We start from the raw sequence: 13197 nt of genomic DNA, 5'->3' as shown, positions 1-13197 counted from the left end.
AAAAAATAAAAAATAGCTCAAAACACACATGCAATACAGTCTGCCCTGTAAGCCTCGGTTAGCATACGGAAAGATTTGGTGGGCGTTTTGTTAAATTTAACTAAAAATGTTAAAGTTAACACGTTGCTCTACTTATGAACTAAGCATGTTTACAATGCACGGGAATAACACAACTTCTTTGAAAGCTGTGTGACAGCAACCTATCTCTGTGTGAGGGGAGAAACTTTCAAAACCGTTTTGGGATAGTCCAAGGTCAAAGTTTTTACGTGTACAGTCTCGTTATTTAATAGCCACACCACGTATACCTCCCTATTTACAAGTATCTTATTTGTGTGGCTTGCAGAAGCTTCTATTACTATATATTACTATAATAGACAAAAGGAAGAATTGCTTTAGATTGTAGGAACCTGCTCACCTCCTATCCCCATCCTGTTGCTATACAAATTCAATATATATTTTTTTTTTACATTTTACACTGCATGCCCATACGGAGATATGTGTTGTGAGAACAGAAGAATAATAGGCCAGAGAGAGGAGAATGTGATCTGTCTATTCAGCTGCGAGCACAAACACACAAATGTGGACCCATAAACAAGGAGCTGTTGTCACTGATCAGTGACATAACGTAACTCAGTCTGTGATGGAACATGCTGGGAAACCAGTATTATAGTCCGTCCACAGGAGATTACAGAAGGTCAGCTCATGAGGCCTATTAAACAAAACAGCCAGGTTCACATCAACCTCAAACAAGGCTGTTTGGCAATGCTAAACCTGTTGCAAGTAATGCTGGGAATTGTAGTTCAACAACAGCTGGAGGCCCCCTATTGCCCACCCCTCCAAATGTATAGGCATCCACACCACAGAACAAGACAATAGTCCAGCCGTTCATTTCATTTCCCATCTCATTCTGCTTGAAAAGCAACACCAGACATTTTACCTGAACCCAAGGCTAAAATAATATACCTATTTCCCTAGCTTTCCTTCCTGCTCAGTCACTTTCATTAATTCATACAGTCCCAACATTTTCTGCAGAGATGAACAATTGATAAGCGAATACAATACACGGAGACACTTGTGTCAGTGTTCACAGGAGCTTGTATATAGATCATGGGAAACAACTCATTTTCAGTTTTGGGTAATAGACAATCTTCAGATGACTTTAAAGGGAATGGGTATGAAGTTCTGGCGGCTGAATAGCCACCAGTTCATATCCTGACGCCGGAAGGCGGAAGGGAGAAGATGCCGACAGGGGAGGTAACCATACCCCTCTCCCCCCTCTAACCCTCCCTTAGTGGTGCCTAAACCTAACCTCCCCCCCACACCCCCTGGTGGTGCCTAACCATAACCTCCCCCGAGGGGTGCCTATCCCTAAACCCCCCCTTCCCGCACCCTAACCCTCCAGGGGGAGTGCCTGACCCTAACCCCCGCCATTCCCCTAGCCTATCCTTAACCCTTCCGGGGGGTTCCTAACCCTAAGTCTCCACGGGGGTGCCTAAACCTAACACCCCCCCCCACCCGCCCGCGGCTAACAGCTAGAAGGCCCCACTTACCTTCGGTCGGAATGCCGGCTCTCAGGATTTCGTTGTCGGGCTAAAGATAGGCAGCGAAATACCGATGCCTATCTTTAGTACCGGGTCGGGATTCTGGCAGCCGGCATCCCAGCCGCCGATAAATTAACTACATCCCCTTTAAAGAATCATTAAACCCCAAATTTGAAGTATTCTGGGAGATTTGTCAAACCTTCTGTAGAGTAAAATGGATAAGTTACACACAGCAACCAATCAGATCTTAGCCATCCTCTACCTAGTACACTATAAAATGACAGCCACAGTGTAATTGGTTGCTAGGGCCTACGTCTACACTTGTCCTCTTTAGCAGATTAAACCTCAATCATGAAAGTAGCATCACTTACAGCACCTTATGAGACTGAAGTAGCTGGAAATAGCATGTGTTAAACGAGGAACTCATGTCACAAATTAGCATACCATTTATAGAAACCACGTGCACTGTGCTATACAAATGTTATGTAAACTCCAGAGTAAAAAAAAAAAAAGAAAGAAAAAACCACATCCGCACCCTCATTAAACACCTCTAGAGCGGCTTCTAAACTACCAGAGGAGAAACCAGTAATACTCCTTTCAGACATAAGACCAGGGAAATATATGGGTATTTCCCTGGAAAGTCCCAGGTCTTAGTCTGAGTCCCTCATTCAAACTACACCAAAACCCGAGTAATTCCAGGGTCGGATACATTCACACTGAACCCGGGTCTGCCCTGGAATTTGGTGTGGATTAAAAGGGGACATTTTTTTTTTTGTTGTTCACAGTAATTACATTAGTTTAAAAATGCTAATTTTTATATTAAGGCCACAAAGTTTGTTTGTTTCCAATTTTCTTTTATTGAAAACCAATACATTTTTACATTACAATATAAGAAAATTATGAATATAACCTTTAAAAAGTTTTGGTCTATACAAAGACAAAATTTTCACATAAAAAAAGTTAAACATAAAATAATACACACAAACTCATTAAGCTCCCCAGCCATGTGGTCCGGATGCCTGCAATTGATGTCATCTGAGCAACCGGTTGGCCGACCTAGCAACGGATTTGGTAGGCTTTACTCTCTTAGCAATCGGCCACTCGATAAGTCTCGCCATACATCACAACTGGGTGGGCATTTAAATTTGTCCACCCATCAGTGTTGGCGGTTCCTGCGGCCAGAGTACGGGTAGTCAGCGGGTCGCCGATGCACACAGGCAAAACGTTTGCCGTGCTGCAGGGGCAACCTGATATGTCTGTGCACGATGTTGTTCACAGACATATCGTCAGTACATATGGCCAGATGCACTATGCAATATATTGTTTGTCGGCTATACGAACAATATATTGCATAGTGTGTATCCACCTTAACAGTGTAGTAGTGTCAGTGCAACTGTACTGTATGTCAGGGGAGAAAAAATGAACATGTCTCCGCAATGTTATACATACACACAGTGCTTGTAGTGGTCCTAGAGAAGTGGTGGAACTCACCGCCCCCCCCCCCCCCCTTGGTGCTTTTTCAATAAAGGGACAGTGGCGCAAGCCGGAAAAAGGGGGTGTGGTCTCAGAAGAAAGGGGCGTAGTTACATAATAGGATTTCAAATTCAAATTGCGCCACACAGTGGCACATTCTTGATTCACATTACACCACATAGTAGTGTCCCTTATTCATGTATGACACACAGTAGCGCCCCTTTTACACAATGCCCACATTTGTGCCCTTATACCCAATGCCCACAGCAGTAGTGCCCCTTACACATAATGCATAGTGTAGTGGTGCCCCTTATGCAATGCCCACTGTAGTTGAGCCCCTTAGGCTGTGCCCCCAGTAGTGGTAATGCCCCTTAAGCAGTGCCCACTGTGGTAGTGCCCCTTATGCAGTGCCCACAGTAGTGGTGCTGCTTATGCAGTGCCCACAGCAGTGGTAGTGCCCCTTTAAGCAGTGCCCCCAGTGATAGTGTCCCTTATGCAGTGTCCCCAGGAGTGATGCTGCTTATGCAGTGCCCGCTATGCAATGCCCCCATTAGTAATACTCCTATAATAGTGCCCCTAGTAGTAGTGCCTCCAATAATAGTGTCCCTGAGTAATGCACCCAGTAGTAGTGCCCCCTATAGTGAAGTCGCTTAAACAAAAACAAGAAAACCTAATACTTACCTTAAGCCCCGCTCCCGCATCCGCTGCCAACTGGTCTGCCTGGCTGCTCCTCTGAACTATGGGAGAGACGTCATGACGTCTCTGCCATAGTGCACTGCAGGAGCTGCGGGGAGGGAGCCGGGCGCCCGCTGGTAACAAAATCTCAGTGGGTGTCCGGCAAATGAGCCTCCCTGCAGCGTCGGGCTGAGGTGGATCGGAGAAGGCGGAGCTGGTTCAGTCTCCAAATAGAAGTGCCGGAACGCAGTTCCGCCCCACTTTAATCCCTGCATACACAGCTGAAAAGCAAAGGAGGACGCTTCACAAGAAAGCAATGTTTGTAGCAAATAAATCCCCAGCAGGTGGAAAAAAAACATTTAAAGACTTTCAACACTTTTGCAGAAGCAAATTGGGCAATATAAGGGTATATGTGCTGGGACCTGCAGTCCCACAACTGAAGAGCTACTAATTACTTACTGCAGCTCTACCACTTTAACAATCTATAAAAGAGGACAAATATTACAGAGAAGCTTGGTGCAAAACCCTTAATAAAAACATAATATAAAATGTACACATAAAGTACTGACCTTTAGACAAATACTGGAGCTAGCTGGTATACTAGCCTGGAAAGAAAATAATCATTCTGAAATCATATTTCCAGGTTAGAGCGGATGTGTTGCAACAGAGAGAGAGAAATGTCACAGAAGTTAATCCATCTATTACTGTCTGTTTCAGTCACGTTACAACAAGCTTATTTCACAGAATTGTAACCGTTCCTGCTGTACCGTATCAGGTCAGGCATTCGCGTACGTTCACTTTACATGCCATATTACCATTGTGACTGTCAACATACACAATATCGACATGTTTGTATGTCAACATAACTTCAATGCTGACATATCATACCACAGCCATTTTTTTTTATACAAATTCATAAATGGAGGATGCTTTCTATTTTTAAAATTCAATAAAATTTATATTTTAGCTTATATGTTTCCCAGAAGTGGAACTAAATCCAAGACGAAAGGGTCAATCCAATTGTTCGCGAAGGGTGCGAGTTGCCATTGCCACGGCGTTAAAATACCGGCAATGGCACCTACACGTGCACCCTGCTCTGAGCCCGAAATCGCACAATTTTTCTTGCAGCCCTATTTTTAACCTAATTTAGGGCTCCATTTAACAACGATACTTCTTACCAATGGCATATTTAATTTAGTATCACAGGGATTTTAACAAATATGCAGCCAGTATTTACCATCACTTACCTCTCCAGCGAGGTCAGGCGCCATCCTCCGTTCTGTTGCTGGCAGCCTAAAACTGATAGCAACAGAGAGGAAGGGAATTGGTATGAAATACCGCCGGCCGCATGTACGGCGGTTCGATTCCCGGCAGCGGCAGCCCGACATCAGCAGAGATCCCGGCAGCGGAAGCCCGACAGCACTGGAAATCCAGATCGTGGATAGGTGAGTATCTACTAACATAACCCCCCTAACCCTAACCCTCCTTAGGGGTGCCTAACCCTAACCTCCCCCCAAGTGCCTAACCCTAATCTCCCCTCTAAGTGCCTAACCCTAACCACCCCCTTCCCCGCTGCCTATACCTAAGTCCCCCGGGGGGGTGCCTAAACCTAACCACCCCCTTCCCCGCTGCCTATACCTAAGTCCCCCGGGGGGTGCCTAAACCTAACCACCCCCTTCCCCGCTGCCTATACTTAAGTCCCCCAGGGGGGTGCCTAACCCTAAATCCCCCCCGGGGGTGCCTAACCCCAAAGCCCCCCCCGGGAGCCCTAAACCTAACCTTTCCCCCCCCCCGCAGCTGTCCGCTCGCGGTACCCGGCATCACTACGATCGGGATGCATGGCGCCGGTCTCCCAGCGTCGGAGAAATGCCGGGCATCTACATCTAGACGCCCGGCATTTCATCCTTGCCGGGATATGACAGTCGGGAAGCCGGCTGCCGATATTTAGGCAGTCGGCTTCCCGATTGCATACCGAGAGGAAGACCTAAAGACTGCCAGCGATGTGCTGCTGTATAATGTCATGGGTGACGGCCGTCTGCACATGCGCATTGAACTTTTACCTGACGGTGACTCCGCAAAGCCTGGAAGGCTTCGCTAAAGCTGGAAAGTCTTTTGCTAGATTCCAATTGCCAGCAATAAGGACCCATACCGCTAACGCCATTAGCAGATGGCGTAAGTGGTAAAGTGATGAACAGCAGTAAACTAAACCTGCTGCTGTTTGTTAAACACTGAAGGGCGCACATAACTCCTTTAGCGAATTGTTAAATGGAGCCCTAGCTAGGTACACACTATAAAATGATCTGTCCAATCTGGCTGGGTGGGATGAAAATCTGGTAATGTATGGGAGTAAGTGACAATCGATCATTTGCTCCCAAACACTGGAAAATGAACAAAAATGGTCGTTCAGACAAACTGGTTAAATGAAACGGATTTTACCAATTTTTCTGAATGACTGTTTTTGTCTGTTTTCTAGTGTTTGGGAACAACGGTCGATTGTCATTTGCTTCCATATATTACCAGATTTTCTCTCCAACCAGCCAGATTGGACAGATAATTGTATAGTGTGTACAGACTTTATCTAGATCTAAACCTGGCCAAGTCTTGGTCCAAGCGACAGGATTACTAACCACTATGGCTACACATGTAGGTAGCCAAAGTGGATGAGATCAGGACTGTCAGAACTGGAGGTGAGTGGTCGGAATAACTCTGTCTTACAAATGATCCTACCAGCATGGTCAATAGATGACTGCACGGAATGCAATGTGGGAAATTGCCCCATTGTCTCTTATATGACTAATATTTATTGTGCTCTTCATGTGAAAAATGTGAATATTTTCACAGATTTATCATCTGCAATACAGAGTCTACAGCAAGGATGTGGAACCTCCAGCCCGGGGACTGTATAAGGCCCTTGGAATCATTTGGTGTGGCCCTCTGAGCTTTTTCTGCTAACCTCATCTGGCTAGCAGGGTGCCTAGAATGGCACACTGCAGCCCGAGTCTATGCAGCAGTGCCACCTGGAGTGTCCTCATGGTGCTTCAGATGGTCACACTGCTGCCCTTACAGCTCCCCGATTCATCCTGAGGTTTCTCTGGGCATTGCTGTAATCACTGGCGATTGTGGCCCCGCCCACGTGTGATGTCGTGTGGAGAAGGCGTAGTCTGCACTGGGCCCTCGAAAATATATATCTATATAAAATGGTTCTCGGCAGAAAAAAGGTTCCCCACCCAGGGTCTACAGAGACTGGGCATGATAGGACTTGTAGTTCCACAACAGCTGGAAAGCCACGGGTCGCATAGTATTACAACTTTAGGATACAGTACACAGTTAATTTGGTTATCGTTTCTATTGACGTCAATGGATGCACATCTTCCGTAGCTCCATATAATATCCTACTGGCTTCTAGATTTTAGCAACTGGCTCCTGAATTCTACAGTATTTTGTCCCCCTCAGCCCTTTGTATTAGTCTGTATGATCCCTAGCACACTGCGGCTATAAGAGGTTGAACATAACTAGGCCGTAAGTGCTCCCAATTTGCTTGCACAAAAATGCGTATAGGCTACTGTATGCGCAGTTACACACATTGTGGCCAGACCACAACCAACTGTACTAATTTCATAGCCGTTATTATCAGTGCACACTTGCAAGCAGCCTTAACCCTGGTACAAAAGGGTTAAGGCTGGTTGAAAAAAGCTATAATTATAAGTACACACAACTCTGCATAGCCTACAGTTCCATCAACATGTTGGGTACCAGCATCTCAACAGGGTTAGGATACCTGTCGGTCAGTATCCTATCCCTCCCCTTAACCTTCCCTCCCCGCACGATAAACCTAACCTTCCCCCCTAGTGCCTAAACCTAAACCCTCCCCACTAGTGCCTAACCCAACCCCTCCCCACTAGTGCCTAACCCAACCCCTCCCCACTAGTGCCTAACCCAACCCCTCCCCACTAGTGCCTAACCCAACCCCTCCCCACTAGTGCCTAACCCAACCCCTCCCCACTAGTGCCTAACCCAACCCCTCCCCACTAGTGCCTAACCCAACCCCTCCCCACTAGTGCCTAACCCAACCCCTCCCCACTAGTGCCTAACCCAACCCCTCCCCACTAGTGCCTAACCCAACCCCTCCCCACTCGTGCCTAACCCAACCCCTCCCCACTAGTGCCTAACCCAACCCCTCCCCACTAGTGCCTAACCCAAACCCTCCCCACTAGTGCCTAACCCTCCCCACTAGTGCCTAACCCTCCCCACTAGTGCCTAACCCTCCCCACTAGTGCCTAAACCTAACCCACCCTCTAACCCCACTACTTACTGCCAGGATGCTGAGCACCGTGATCCTGAAAGCCGGGATTTCCACCATCTGCCCCATCAACACATCCGCACTTAAGTTTGCCTACTTGTGAAACGCCCAGTTACCCATAAATAATGCCACATTTAGCCGCAAGTGTACATACAACTGTGTTGCCTACATCTCTATTTAGGTGCATACACACACGATTTTTTTAACGATTATCGACAACGATATCGTTTATCGTTCAATCGTTGAAAAAATTGTTTACTTTTTTGAGTTAAAACGATGAACAATTATCGTTCATGCACGTTCACATTTGTAGTTTGTAGTTCAGTCAGACTGACCAACTCAACGATTTTCAGTAAGGGAATATGCAAAAATAGTTTGTAGTTTACTAAAATCGTTCATTTACTAAATGTAATGAACGATTTCTTTGAACAATTTTCGTTCATTTTTCCCTTTTTCCGAAAATCGTTTACTAAAATCGTTCATTTACTAAATCGTTGTGTGTGTCTGCACCTTTACTCATACACTGTGCTCCGGAGCACAGGCAGTACGAAGAAGTGCAAGAAACATTTCACAAACTAAATGCAACAGCTCCGTTATTGCTGTAACTTTCATTTGTTTTTTTTGCTATGTTGCTGTTTACTAAACATTGTTATTCTATCACTGTAATTAGTGACATTATGAATGAACACATATGCTCTCAGTTATCAGTCAAGTTTCTAATAAATTAACATTTATGCTGTGAGCGAAGGAATTATGTTTGCACTGAACCAGCTGCAAATCAGCAGTTGAGGCCCAATGTAAAACAATAATGCACAGGAAGCCAGGGGAAGACCCCCCAGCGTTCATCTTTAGTGAGATACCAGTGACCATACGCTGAGCCTAGGACAGTAACGCTTTCTCCCCGTGTCATTAACACTCAGAACAGTGTAGCTTGTAAACCATGTAAACTGAAAATTAGTTACAATGTAAAATTAATGATCAAGGGGCCTATGTATCAAGCTTCCCCCCCCCCCCCCATAAAATTATGTAGAACCTGCCGTTTCCGCATAATTTTATGAATTGTTGCTATGTACTAACAGCACTATGCAGGCGATTTCATAGAAATCTCCAACAGTTAGCACTGCAGATGTCATTGTTATGAATGGGGACTACAATCTCATCCCTATGTACCAAACTCCAAAAAGCAAAGCTTTTCGGAGTTTGGCCATGTTAGTAGACAATGTGCGCATGAAACCGCAAATGCTGTTCTTGCGAGTTCCCCTTTGTACATAGCGGGGATATTTTAATTAAAACCTTAATAATCACGGCAGTTCCACAATTATTAATACATAGACCCCTAAAAGACAAAATGCTTGCTTAAAGGTAAAACTAAAATACTGTCACAGTAAAAAATTCTATTTTTCTCAATCCGTATTTAGTTTCCGAATACAAAGGCAAAATAACCTGATATAGGGAGAACAAAGTCTAAACATAATTCAGGATCCAGTTCACATTATAAATAAGCCTCAACGTCTGTGTATAACGGGAAATAGTATAGAAAAATAATAATAAAGACAGTAGGCCTATACAAATGCTGGGTACACACTTAAAATATCTCCAGATGATGGTTGTTCATTCACACTGAACTACCATCATCTGTCCGCAGGTCCCGCTGGCCGGGGGCGTGTCGCACCACCCTCACCACGGTCTCTGCTGCAAGTGTACGACCGCCCGTACACACAGCACGATGCCCCGATATATCTGCAGATATATTGGGCATCGGCTGTGCAGCAGGGCCGACACAATATGTCTGTGAATTATGTCGATCACAGATATATCGCTGGTACACATTGACCAATATATATCGGGTGCCTGTCGGCCTATCAATTGATTGCCCAATATATCTGCCAGTGTGTACCCAGCAAAAGATGCTTATTCCTATGAAGACATGACAGATACAACTTATTAATAGATGTAAAAACACGCCATGATTTCAATTTCCAAACTCAAAACAAATAAAATACCAATAATTCTCCTCACTGGTTTGCACAAAATATTTATTTTGAGAATTTTAAAATTCTCAATGTGACATCAGAATGGACTGTATGTTCAATCAAGTTAAGAGTCTGAGAAGAAGGTGAGTGTGTAACCAGGTGAGTATGTAACCAGGTGAGTATGTAACCAGCCCTGTCCAGCAGCTGAAAAAAACCCTGCTGAAAATGTGGAATTTAAAATTAGACACTTGACAAATATATCTCATGTGATGGTGTAACTAGGACACTGCCTGTGGAGGCATCACATAAGCATATAGTGGCACAAGGCAGTGTATGGGAGAATTTAATATTACACAGTGGAAACAATGGGTAGACGAAAAAAAAAAAAAAACATACAAAACAAAAAGAGTACCATAAATTGAAACAGGATAGAAAAGTACAATGTATACAGATATAATACACAGTGTCACAGAGGTGTGTGTGTATATATATATATATATATATATATATATATTTATTCATCTCCGTCACACTTGGACTAATGATTGTTTTATCACAGGAAGTACATAGAACGAGCTCTAAGGGGGTTTTCAATTAGCGGGGAATACCCTGCGCGCGAGACCCAGCAGTCAGACTGAACCTCACAGCTCATGGAGCTGCTAGGTAAAGTCCGCAGAAGAAACACAAACTCAGATTCGCGCGCAAGAAAAAAAAACCTTTGATTTCACAGTTAACGCGGAATCAGTGAATTTCCGTACCGAATACCAATTTTTCAGCACATAAAAAAAACAAAAAGGCTATTCAATTGAATAGTGTTTCCCCGTTCCGCAGGGATTTTTGTCGGCAACTAGTCGCGGGGTATACCCTGAAGCTAATTGAATATCCTACTAAGAGGCAGATACTTTAAATTATAATACATCTGAGATTTCTATCCCTGAGGTTTTTACACCAAATGGTTTTCATTACACAACATGGAAATGGAATAAGGTAACAGAATCCACAAAAAATTTGCCTAAATCAATGTGTTTTGGTCACACACACACACGAGAACAGCAGAGGTTTTGCATTTCTATTAAGACTCCAGAGAAGGCATATTTACAAAAGTGAGAGTTTTTAGAAATGGAGATGTTGCCCATAGCAACCAGATTTTACTTAACATTTAACTAGCACTTTCTAGAAGATAATAGCTAGAATCTGATTGGTTGCTATGGGCAACATCTCCACTTCTAAAAACTCTCGCTTTAGTAAATATACCACAGGCTTGTACAACTACGTCTAAAACAACCACAACTCTGTTTTGCTTTTGTAAAGACTACATCGGACAATAATTGTGAGCGACTTCCAGAGAGATTGTAGTATCAAAATAGACTGTCAGTATCTGTATTACTTTATTATTCCTACTCTTATCGATTAGATAGAAAATTAAAAAAAAGATATGGGTCTGGACAATCAGATGTATGTATGTGTGTGTGTGTGTGGCTACAGACGCATGCAGAAATTGCTGAGTGTATTGACACTGCATGTGCCAACACAACATATTCCAGAATCGCTCCCTCTATTTAAATCCGTGTATACAGTTAAACATCTAATGTCCACTTAATCCAACATACAATGGTATGCAGTCACTAAATCAACACCAGAATATTGACAGTTATGTAAACATGGTTAAAATGTCAACATCTGACATTTTAACATCTGGAAAATGTCGACATGTACAGAACGTCAACATATGAAATGTCAACATACAAGTTAAGCTGGGCATCCACCTTTCTGTCAGATATCTGTCCAATCTGGCAGGTTGGAATGAAAACCTGGTAATGTATGGTAGCAAATGACAATCATCCATTTACTCAGAGGCACTGGAAAATAGCCAAAAATGGTTGGTCAGACAAATTGGGTAAAACACACAAATTTAACCAATTTGAACAATTTTGTTGTCTTTTTTTAGTGTTTAAAACCATATGATCGACTGTCATTTGCTCCCATACATTACCAGGTTTTCATTCCAACCAGCCAGATTGGACAGGTATCTGACCGATATCTGTATAGTGGATGCCCAGCTTATCTTAAAATACATTAACAACATTCGGACCATGTCAAAATTACAACAGTTTCAGCATGTTCACTGTTGACATTACGACCATATCAACATAATATACCGAATCCCATACAAGGAAACAGTGCTGCATCATACCCAGATACACAGAAGGACACTCTATACATCCTTCATACAGAAACCCCAAATTACAGATTATGCTACATATAGTGTGTGCAATGTATAGAGAGAAAACGTCATATGATTTATGCACTACCTATATCTGTCAGATAACACAGAATATGTACATTCAGACACAAGTTGTTGAATACACACTACATGCCGAATAATTGCAATGTATATATATATATATATATATATATATATATATATATATATATGTATGTATGTATATGTATATACACACACACACAGTCAGGAGAAGCTAGACTACAACCACACACACAGACACATTATGTGCATCCTGTAGCTCTCCAGCTGCAGACCGTACACGCACCGTATGGGACTGCAGGCTCTGGCTGGCCTCTATGACAGCCGTGAGCGGCACTGTGTCATCCAGGAAGAGCTTGTTAGACGCCGGCTTCTCCATGAACGCCATCCCGGCGGCAGCAGCGAGCAGCCACTACTGAGCTCAGGCCCGGCAGCCCTGAGGGCGGAGCCATGAGCTGTGGGCGGTGCCGACGTGACATGGAGGGTGGGCGTAAGGCATAGCTCGCTTGCGGGAAGGGGTATGGCTGAAAACGAGTGAACATAGAGGGAGGGGCTGAGGGAACTGGATTGTTTCCAGTATCTAGATCACCGACCACTGACCTGTTGGGTGACGGGTCTGTCTGTCATCATATCATCACGGTGTAGAGTTGATGGTGATCAGTCAGTGCCATTGTACATAACTAGCAGATACTCTCTTCTGAGCCTACTTCCAATTCTATAGGTGTCATTGGAAACAGTTTTTCTTTTGTTTATTGAGAGACAGCAATACTTATCATCTATCTATCTATCTATCTATCTATCTATCTATCTATCTATCTATCTTTACACTTTAAACGAAGGACAACCTTTTTGGTGCTTGGTTTGAATGTTGCTGCATAAAAAAATCCCATACTAAAAAAAAAATAGTTTCCAAAATATTAAACATAATCCAAAATATAAATCAAAACTCACCATGCAGCTTACCAAAAG

The 13197-nt window shown here is 43.6% G+C and overlaps 1 protein-coding gene across 5 annotated transcripts in view; it reads right to left on the bottom strand.

Moving 5' to 3' along the window:
• The window catches only part of PXK (PX domain containing serine/threonine kinase like), an 85839-nt gene extending 73149 nt beyond the window's left edge, over positions 1-12690 (bottom strand). For all 5 annotated transcript variants that reach the window (XM_088472692.1, XM_088472693.1, XM_088472694.1 and 2 more), the window contains exon 1: positions 12515-12690. In XM_088472692.1, coding sequence (XP_088328818.1) covers positions 12515-12616 — 102 coding nt within the window. In that variant the 5' untranslated portion in view covers positions 12617-12690. The remainder of the gene's footprint in view (positions 1-12514) is intronic.
• Positions 12691-13197: the final 507 nt, after the last annotated feature.

This window comes from Taudactylus pleione, unplaced genomic scaffold (genome assembly GCF_031769625.1).
Source record: "Taudactylus pleione unplaced genomic scaffold, aTauple2 ptg000128l, whole genome shotgun sequence".
Taxonomy (NCBI): Eukaryota; Metazoa; Chordata; class Amphibia; order Anura; family Myobatrachidae; genus Taudactylus; species Taudactylus pleione.
This window is presented reverse-complemented; position numbering and strand designations above follow the sequence as displayed.